The 10,942-nt window shown below is 38.8% G+C and overlaps 1 protein-coding gene across 1 annotated transcript in view; it reads right to left on the bottom strand.

Moving 5' to 3' along the window:
* Window positions 1-8,111: 8,111 nt before the first annotated feature.
* vegfc (vascular endothelial growth factor c) overlaps window positions 8,112-10,942 on the bottom strand; it is a 57,883-nt gene continuing 55,052 nt past the window's right edge. The window contains exon 7 of the mRNA XM_058386620.1: window positions 8,112-9,017. Coding sequence (XP_058242603.1) covers window positions 8,903-9,017 — 115 coding nt within the window. The 3' untranslated portion in view covers window positions 8,112-8,902. The remainder of the gene's footprint in view (window positions 9,018-10,942) is intronic.

Here is a 10,942-nt window from a genome sequence, read left to right as displayed (position 1 = left end):
TTGGTCCCTGTGAGGTAGAGGGCAATTACTCATTAGAGGTTGTAGCAGGTTTCAGTTCTTCTGCAGCCTCATATAAATGATCATTTGCAATACACTGTCCAGAGACTGTATTCCCATCCCAGTGATGACCAGCAACTTGAGTGGCTCCATTTTCTCTCTATTATCTAGAGAACCACTGATGTTGAGGGTTGGTGAAAGTCCAGAGCCATCTGTGTTTACAGTGTTTTGAGCATCAGGCGACTGTGACTGCACCAGGAAAGCAGTTGCTGATAGAAAAAGGGGGCCTTGATCAAGGGTCCAACAGTGGCAGCTTGGCTTGAACTGCTGGGGTTTGAAGACTGATCTTCCAGTCAACAACCCAGAGCCTTAACCACTTGAGCTACCACTGTTCCAATTTGATCAATAGGTCATGGAAAGGATGTGATACATTGTCCAAGATGGACACAAGTTTGTTTAGTGTCTTCCTTTCCATGGCCAAATAAACACTATCCAGTTGTCAAGATAGGTGTCGAGAAGATCAACATCCTGTCTTGTCATGCTTATTGGTCTGGTAGTAGTCCCCTTCCCCCTGAAATCATCATAGTGTTATAAGCACAAGTCATTGTGTACACCTTGCTTTCCTGTAACTATGGTGGCATCACCTACAAATGCCAGGATCTTCATAGATGGTTCACTAGAGGTACAGTCACATCTGCTAGAAAATACTGTCTGACAGATAATATGATGGCACCATTACCAACTTCGTGGTACTGGCTCCAATCAAGAGGACAGCACGGACAATCTTGATCTATCATCAAAGGGTAAACATGGGAGCGTCCACTTGAGCCATCTGGTTCTGGTTTTTTATTTAGCAGTAGGAAAATGGCCTTAGGTTTTACCATACCATCAGGAGATTACCAGTAAATCCTGGCAGTTCCTCCGGGATTGTGGGACCAGGTGTCCAAAAGAAGAATGGGTAACAAAGACAGATTTCCTCTCTCTCCTTTGCTTCTCAGAGTAATGCTAGGTAATCAAGGAAAATCTTTAGGTCATGTATACATAAATAAATGGTGATGTTTAACAAGTAAATTTGAATGGATGTGGTGGCCTCAGGCTCTCTTAGAGTCGCTGCTCAGAGGTGAGAGTCGGGTACCACTAAATTGGGAAAAATCTGCCTTTTTTTAGAGGTCAATGTCAGGTCATTATTTTCTCTTTCTTTCTATATATTGGTCTTATTGGCAAGTGAACCAAATTTAAGTTTAAATTTAAATTTATTAAAGGAACATATCGCTGGAGATGGAGAGGTGGGAAGCATGAGCGAGGAATTTCAGGGAGACATACTGTCTTGGAAAGATGATAAATAGATTAGCCTAATTAGGAGTTAAGAACATCTGGTGATTTCCCAAAAGTGTTTGGTGTTACATGTTAGACTAGATATAAATGACCTGAACCAGATGTGTGTGTGTGTGTGTGTGTGTGCGCATGTGTGTAGGTGGACACTTCAGGCAGTAGAAAGTAATCTCATCAACTACATCTCAAGAGATCAGGCAACAAAAGGGAGCACAGCACCAGAGGCACTGACCTCTTGGTACTTGTGATGATATCATCATACAAATAAATCACGTTAGGTGTCTTCTTATCAGATCAGACCGTCGTCTGTTTGTTCTAAAGGAAATGGATGAACTGTGAGTTTCGGCTCCCTGTTATTTTTAAGATAACGTGAGCGAACTGCTTCTAACTCTTGCCGTGTTACAGGCAACAAGCCTTCACTAATGCAACTCAGTGAAACAATAAAAACTCACTCCTTCAACAGGTTTGACGTCAGTGAATGTCTGTCTGGCTGACCTGGGATTATTCATTAGATTATTCATCATTTTAAAATAGGACTATGTGTTGCAATGTGATACCACACCATTTGCGAGATATATACATAAACGCAGTAGTAAGAAATACTCGAGGTTCGAATGCAGGCCTCCTTCCCTTTCCCCTAATTTTAAGGATGATTCCATGTCGTTTGTGATCCTGCTTGCTAATAACTAGACTTTAGCTTGAAATATATTATTAAAATACTACAAAAATATTACCATACAGCACCTCACATGTGAGGTTATGCAAATTGTACATTTCAGTTTATTCTTTTAATTTATTCTCTTAAAGCTGCTTTCTGAACACATTTACCCGTATGAAAAGCCTCATCCCAGAAATCCAGGATCCAGATCCATCATCACCCTTGAGCACTTAATTATCAAATGTTCAAAAAGGACACTTGTATGTGCAGGAGTTTGCTTAACACATATAACTTACCTCCAAGTCAAAAGAAGTCCGAATTAGCATTTGTGAATCCATGCTAGCTGCACGTATCTGTTGCATCTCTCAAAAACCATCAGTGACAAATGATCCTTGGCTTCAGTTCAGCTCCAAATCAGCAGCTGTTTTCTAAACTGCCAGTGGTTTGTGGTCATTCGAGGTCTAGCTCTGCCATTTAGCCACTCGTCAAGCAAATATGAGTGACAACAGCGTGGCTAAACATCCCAGCATGTCTAGCTCCATTAAGCAGAGGAGGAATCACAGAACACTGACCTTAAGAACATGGTTCTGTCCAGCACCAGGCATGATTTATGGCTTGTGAGAGCAGGAGAAGATGCAGAGCTTGTTTCCCAGGCTGCTCCGTCATCTTACACTCCAGATTTGGTTCATGGAGAGCTTTACTGACAGGACAGGAGAGGAGAGAGGATTTGTCTGAAACATTATACATTCAAACAGAAAAATCCACCTGTTTCAAAAACTGGAATGAAAAAAAAAACAGAATTTATTTAGGATATTTGCCGTAACAGCAAATGATGCAAATGGCATTTGGATGGACGCATAGAGCCACGTTCTGTATATTTAACCGATCTTCTGAGATCCGCTTTGATATAAAAGAAGCACTGCCATTTTTTTACTCCAATAGCAGGAGAGGAGCCAGACCTCACAATCATATGAGAAAATAAACTCACTCTTCATCTGACCCAGCGAGAAACCGCAGCCAAGTCAGGCCTCATCCATTTCCTGATTAACTGGAGTGGAAAAAAGACATCTAGAAGAAGGTAGAAAAGATCAAAACCCCTGGATCTACATGTTCTCGATTTTTTTTTAAACAAAGTGTATGAGTGACAACTTTCATATACAATCCCGAGGCTGTAGGTTATCACTTAATAGATATAAAATGTACAGAAGATATATGTGCTGCTAACAGATCCAAATTCAGATAGGAATAAGGAGGAAGACTATTTGTTGGTTGTTTTTTTTTTTACTTTTGAACTCGGATCGCATGGGAGGCAACAAAAAGGTAGCACAAGTATTAGGATTTAACTTTCATATATATGAACAAACTATGATTATGTTCATTAGAATGAATGATGAGTAGTATTTTTATTTCTATTTAGGGAAATAGAACCAACCAAATTCATTACAAATCATCTCTATTTCCAAGTTAAAACATTTTTAACCAAAATTATTCTTCTTTAGGACACGCCCACTTTGGGTTTAAATCCAAATTCAGATTCAGATCATTGTGTTAAAATCCTACTAAAGTCTTTTCATTCAGTTTCTCTATTTTGGCGTCCTGTAACTTCATTTCTTTATTTCTTCGTAAATCTTTTTTTCGTAAGCATTCAGTAACTCTTTTGTTCTTCGCCAGCATTCCACAACTCTTTATTTCTTCATAAATCTTTATTTTTTCGTAAATCTTTATTTCTTCGTAAATCTTTATTTCTTCGTAACATTCCGTAACTCTTTTGTTCTTCGCCAGCATTCCACAACTCTTTATTTCTTCATAAATCTTTATTTCTTCGTAAATCTTTATTTCTTTGTAACATTCCATAACTCTTTATTTCTTTGTAAATATTTATTTCTACGTAAGCATTCCATACCTCCTTAGTTTTTCGTAAGAATTCCGTAACTTTTTAATTCTTCGTAAGCACTCTATAAGTCTTTATTTCTTCATAACCGTCCCGCTTCATTTCTTCTAAACATTCCACAACTTTATTTCTTCATAAGTGTTATGTATCTCATAAAATTTCTTCGTCAGCATTATGTGACTTTTTCATTCTTTGCACACACTCCATATCACTTTATTTCTTCGTAACTGTTCCGTAACTCTTTATTTCTTCTAAACATTCCATAACTTTATTTCTTCATAAGCGTTCTGTAACTCTTTATTTCCTCGTAAGCATTCCATCACTCTTTATTTCTCCGTAAGCGTTCCGTAACTCTTTATTTCTTTCTTTTACACAGCTAACTTGAAAGAATGTCCAGATTTTCAAATTTACATTCACACAGTGATATTTTTGTAGATATTCTTCACCCTCTACTCACTCCAAGTACAAGATAAATAGTCTCAAGGCCATGTGGAGGGACATGGTACAAGAATAGCTGCAGTATAATCTCTATTCCAGGGAAAAATGTGGAAGAGGAACAGGTAAGTGAAGCCAGGTGTGTGATACTGGGCCCTGTTCAGGTCACTCGTGCCGCCAGATGTTGCGGATTTACAGATACATGTACATTTTTGAAATATTTTGACATTTCTGTAACTACATCAAGCGTGTAAAGTGCTGTTTTCTATTACTGTACTCCAGCTATCGTATTTTGACATGCATGTTTCTTGTAAACATTTGTTCAGATGTGAATACGTGGAGTGTCATCACTCCGGGAAACACTGGATGATCATTTAGTGACGGCTGGTTTTCATTTCTTGTTTGGTGAAACATGCAAGCACCAAATCTCCAGCTCCGGTATGACTTGATTAGAATAAAATGTAAACTCAGTCCTTTCTTCTGCATCCCAGGAGCCAATGAAACCATCCTAAAAAAGCAGCCCAGTACATAAACATTGCTCTCATGGGATCAGTAAAGTTCTAAGCTTATGTTATAATCTTATATTATCCTGTGTTCTCTTTAGAAAATTGAATACAAAATAGATATTTTAAAACATCTTCTGATGTTTCAGACATTGGTCATGTCTGGAAATGAGTGCCTATAAAATCTATACTTTTATGAAGTTTCCTGTGCTGTGTAACAACCCTGTATTTTATATGTTTAGCATCTGGAGGAGATTTTTTTCAAGAGGGAAGAACTTAAAGGAGGAGGGAGGGACTGATATAGGAGGACCTTGGAGAACAGGGTATGAGTTTAGAGAATGGTGGAAGAGGTTTGGATGTTGTGGGACAAATTTAGAGGATATGGGAGGTTCTTGGGTGAAGTGGGAGGGGTTAATGTGATGTGGTTGGGGCTTGGAGGAAATGTGGTGGGTTTAAAGGATAAGGTTTGGGCTTATAGGTTGTAGGATGGATGGGACTTAGATGAAGTGGGAGGGGCTTAGAGATGGGTTTATAAAATGTAGGATGAGTTAAAGGATAGGGGAGGTTTTTTGGATATAAACATGGGAGGGGTTAAGAGAATGTGCTAGGTAGATTAGGAAGGGATTTAGCAGATGCAGGAGAGGTTTGGAGAATTTGGAATTGGGATTAGATAAAGTAGACAGGGTTTAGAGGATGTGGGAGGGTTAGAGGATTTGGGATTGGGATTAGATGATGTGGGTGGTGTTTGGGGGATGTGCTGGGGGGTATAGAGGATGTGGGAATGGGATTAGAAAAAGTGGGTGGGGTTTAGCGGATGTGGCGGGCATAGAGGATGTGGGAATGAGATTAGATGAAGGGGCAGCAGGGTGGCTTAGTGGTTAGCACTGTTGCCTCACAGCAAGAAGGTTCGAATCCTGGGTCGAACCCCTTTCTGTGTGGAGTCTTTCTGTGTGGAGTTTGCATGTTCTCCCTGCATGGGTTTACTCTGGGTACTCCGGTTTCCTCCCACAGTCCAAAAACATTAGGTTGATTGGTAATTGCCAATAGGAGTGAGTGTGAGTGTGTGTGGTTGTCTGTCTATATGTGTGGCCCTGTGATGGACTGGCGACCTGTTCGCCCAATGTGCACTGGGATAGGCTCCAGCACATCCCCGTGACCCTAATTAGGAATAAAACGGGTATAGAAAATGGATGGATGGAAGTGACTGGGTTTAGAGGATGTAGGGTGAGCTTGGATTACATGGGATTTTCCATTAGAGGATGTGGGGTGGGGTTACAGAAAGAAAAAGGGTCTTAGACAATGTGGGATTCAACTAGAGGATGTGGGGTGGGGTTAGAAGAAGTGGGAGGGGCTTAGATGATGTTGGATTCAATTAGAGCATGTGGGATTAGAGGAAGTGGGAAGGGCTTAGATGATATGAGATACAATTAGAGGATGTGGGAGGGACTAGAGGGAGTGGGATAACTTAAAGAAGGTGTAAGGATGTGTTAGAGAATAACATCAGAGCCCCATGATTAGACAGACACTTTACAGCAGTGACTCTTAATGTGTATTCTTCAGTTGTCCATATGACAGGACCATATGAGAAACCATAATTATCTAAAGAACCCTTAAATAACTCTTTTACCTAATATAGTCATTGGTTCAGTTTGAGTCTCGAGTACAGGGGTCACGGCTAGTGTGTGAGAAGTCAGGAGTCCAGAGTCTCTCTAAAACAGTGTGAGCTTATAAATATACATGTGTGTATATATATATATATATATATGAGAACATTGAACACACACACACAAAGAGAGAGAGAAAGAGAGAGAGAGAGAGAGAGAGAACTGATGTACTCTTAATACACTCCAGATGCAAGACATGACCAAAGGTGCTGTGACCTCACATTTGTCTGTGTGTGTGTGTGTGTGTGTGTGTGGGGTGAGTCAGAGCAGGAGAACAGGGACCCACCTGCTGAAACACTAAGGCTTAATAACATATAATCGGTGCTGAATGTAACCTCTGTGTACATTTCTGATTAAATCCTAGAGCTTATAATTTCATACAGCAGATATTATCAGAAAACACACACACACACACACACACACACACACACACACACACACACACACACCTCTATTCATCTGTTTTTATTTATTCTCTCATAAAGCTGCACATGTATAAAATACATTTTTAATTGCAATTTTAGTTTCTGAGCTGTAGTTCCAGGAACCTTTTTAGTTCCTGTTTTCCAGTTAGTGCTTTAACAGCAGAATATTTCATGACCTAAAATGTTAAAAAAAGGATTTTTGCTTTGTAAGAGTTTGATAATTTTTTATTTCTGCATAGGGTCGGTGTTTCTTGTAAGCATTTTGTAACTTACTTTCTTCACAAGTGTTATGTAACTTTATTTCTTTGTCAACATTCCCTAACTATTTATTTATTCATAAGCATTCTGTAACTTTATTTCATAGTAAGTGTTCTGTAACTCTCTATTTTTTCGCAAACATTCTGTAACTCTATTTCTTTGTAAGCTTTCTGTAACTCTTTATTTCTTCATAAGTGTTCTGTAACTCTTTATTTCTTCATAAGCGTTCCATAACTCTTTATTTCTTCTTAAACGTTCTGTAACTCTTAATTTCTTCGTAAAGCATTCCATAACTTTTTATTTCTTTCTAAAGCATTCTGTAACTCTTTATTTCTTCATGAGTGCTCCATAAATATTTATTTATTCGTAAGCATTCCAAGCATTCCGTAAATCTTTATTTCTTGGTAAGCACTCTGTCACTCTTTATTTCTTTGTAAAGTGTTCCATTACTTTTTACTTCTTTGTAAACATTCTGTAAAAGTGTTCCATAACTCTTTATTTCTTCGTAAAGCGTTCTGTAACTCTTAATTTCTCCATAAGCATTTTCTAACTCTTTATTCATAAGCATTCCGTATTTCTTTATTTCTTCTTAAGCGTTCTGTAACTCTGTATTTCTTCGTAAAGTGTTCTGTAAGCATTCCATAACTTTTTATTTCATTGTAAAGCTTTCTGTAAGTCTTTATTTCTTCATAAGCATTTTGTAACTCGTTGATTCTTCGTAAGCGTTCTGTAACTCTATTTCTTCGTAAAGCATTCCGTAACTTTTTATTTCTTCCTAAAGCATTCATAAGAAGAAACTCTTAAACTATTTAATATTTAGCAAAACACTTTAAAAAACTTTATTTCCTTGTAAGCGTTAAGCAACTGTGCTTCGTAAGTGTTTCGTAACTCTTTATTTGTATGAAAAATCAAATCTAATCAACACATAAATGAGCCATTTCTCAATATCACTGGGTGTGTGTGTGTGTGTGTATGTGTGTTTCTTTGTTTGGAAGTCTCTTTGCTCTGCCTTTTTAAAAGAATGAAGCACTGGTACAATTTTTATAGGCACAAAATATAAAACGTTTATTTGTGACACGGTTGCAGATCTTTGCTGGACGACGCTCCCAATCCGTCTTCTGGAACGTTTTTCATCTTACATTTTCTCGTCCTGGTAAGAAATATCGTTTTTGTTTTCTGCAGTGGAGTTCTCGCTGGAGCTCAAACTCAGACAGTATAACGAAGTTCTAGTGCTAGATCATAACTAAATACAATAAAACGCTTCTCTATTATCTCTACTATTTCTGTATAATAGTCTAGCTTAGAAATAAGTTAACAATATATAATACAACTTTATATTTTATTTATTTTTTACTGGACTTCACATGATACAAAAATATTGATCACAGTGTATTTCCTTTGTGAAGATTCAAAATTGCTATACACACAAAAAAAAAGAAGAAAAAGAATCTTTTTTAGTGGCAATAAATTATATAATCAATATCTGACAAATAATGAGTAAAAAAAATGTTGAAAATAAAACAGCTCCAGCCTCTGTAAAGTTCAAAGTAACCTCGCTCCCGTGGGTCTGAAATTTGGGGCTACAATCTTTTTTGTTTTGTTTTTTGTTGTTTTTTCCCCATTTGCTGATTTGCCAGTCCATGCTAGCGAAAGGGAGTCCAATTAGCAGCAGGCACCACGAAGGCTGCTTGTGTTAGCATCACTTCTTTTCGCTCCGTTAGCTGCTAGCTTTGCATCGGCTAATCCAGTCTCCGCCAGTAATTGGGGATGCAGTGACACACTTCCTCGCTGAAGTAAAAACCTTCCTCGCATTCCCGCTTCCTTGGGTCTCCGGAACACGGCAGCCTGTAGCAGCTAACAGAAAAACGAAAGAGATGACAGAAATTATGTAAACACCAAAATGTTTTAATGTTTTGCAGAACACACACACACACACCCTCTTTAGACTTTTCCTGTAACTGAAATGGACTTCATTTGGATTTCTACAACAATCTGAATCTATAACAATATCCAATATCCAACTCATGGCATATGGCATTTAGGAAGGAGGTGTGGCCTCTATGTGTGTCAGTCTAAGTGAAGGAGGTGTGGCCTATATGTCTGTCAGTCTCAATGAAGGAGGTGTGGCCTCTGTGTTTGTCAGTCTCAGTAAAGTAGGCGTGGGCTATATGTGTGTCAGTCTCAGTAAAGGAGGTGTGGTCTATATGTGTGTCAGACTCAGTAAAGGGGGTGTGGCCTATTTGTGTGTCAGTATCAGTAAAGGAGGTGTGGCCTGTATGTGTGTTAGACTCAGTGAAGGAGGTGTGGATTATATGTGTGTCAGTCTTAGTAAAGGAGGTGTGGTCTATATGTGTATCAGTCTCAATGAAGGAGGTGTGGCCTATATGTGTGTCAGTTTTAGTGAAGGAGGTGTGGCCTATATGTGTGTCACTCTCAGTGAAGGAGGTGTGGCCTATATGTGTGTCAGTCTCAATAAAGGAGGTCATTATTATTGTTTTAATTTTTCATGAGAATGCATTTGATAAGTGTTTTGTATAAGACACAGTATTTAGTCAGGGGATTAGCTTCATAATTATTACTTAGAGGCATTACTGTGGTTTAACTCAAACAGGATCCACAGAATAATAATAAAAAGCACAGATGACTGACATGTGCAAAGTCATTAGACACACACACACACACATTACGCAGACATTAACCGCACGTGTGAATGTGATTGAAGCCCGTAACGCTTTTCATTCCTTTCTTCCTCGTTCATCGTGATGCTGTCACCCTCGATTAGAGACGATTCCTAATTATCATGCTGAAAGGAAAAATCCATCCCAACGACTTTATGATCCACATTTCTGCCTAAACAGAGTGATGCAGCAGCACTTTAGTCCTTTTATTCTATCCTGCTCTGTCTAACTAGCCGACTCAATGTTGTCGTATATATTTTGGGAAAAAAATAGCTCTAAAGACATGACAGATATCTCAGTAAAAACATATGTAACATGTTTCCCATAGAGTGGTTTTCCTTTAAAGTGCGTGCATTTCTAAAGCAGGACCTCATCATTCCAGTACAGTTACTGTTTTAACTTCCAGCTAATTTTGCACTGATATTACATTCGTCTTTATTAAATGTAGCTTTGATGCATTTTGCAAGAGTCATGCTTTATATATTTTGTGTCTCATGCCGTGCAGGCTGCCTCGGCTGCCTCGCCAGCTACGAAAACCCGCCCTGACCCCATCATTTATCCTAATTTCAATATTTTATCTGTAATGGATATACAGTGCCGCAAAATGCATATCATATAAGCGTTAAGAAAAATGACACGAACATGTCCGACATTCGGTCCAGAACCGCACAGTGAGAAAGCGGGAAAATAAAAGAAACTATGCTCTTATAAAAGCTCTAGCAGATCGAAAACAAATGTAGAGAGAGTTTAACCAGATGTTCCCCACTTCCAACACTGCAGATCCAACCCATTTGTCTCATGAAAGAATTTCGGTGTGCTAGAGCAGAAGGAAACAGTGTGTCCGATGCCACGGCCCTGCACTAAAGACTCTCATACTGAGCTAAATGTTTTTAGCAGGCCGTGGCTGTGTTCCTTCATTTTCACAAAAATTGACTCCCCTGGTGTCCCTCCTTAACACATGGCTAGATGTAACCTCCTCTGCACACTCTCTCTCTCACACACACACACACACACACACACTCACACACACACACACACACTCTCACACACACACACACTCTCACACTACTGACTAGAAAGCTTCAGTAGATTAAACACAAA

This window comes from Hemibagrus wyckioides, linkage group LG03 (genome assembly GCF_019097595.1).
Source record: "Hemibagrus wyckioides isolate EC202008001 linkage group LG03, SWU_Hwy_1.0, whole genome shotgun sequence".
NCBI classification, from domain to species: domain Eukaryota; kingdom Metazoa; phylum Chordata; class Actinopteri; order Siluriformes; family Bagridae; genus Hemibagrus; species Hemibagrus wyckioides.
This window is presented reverse-complemented; position numbering and strand designations above follow the sequence as displayed.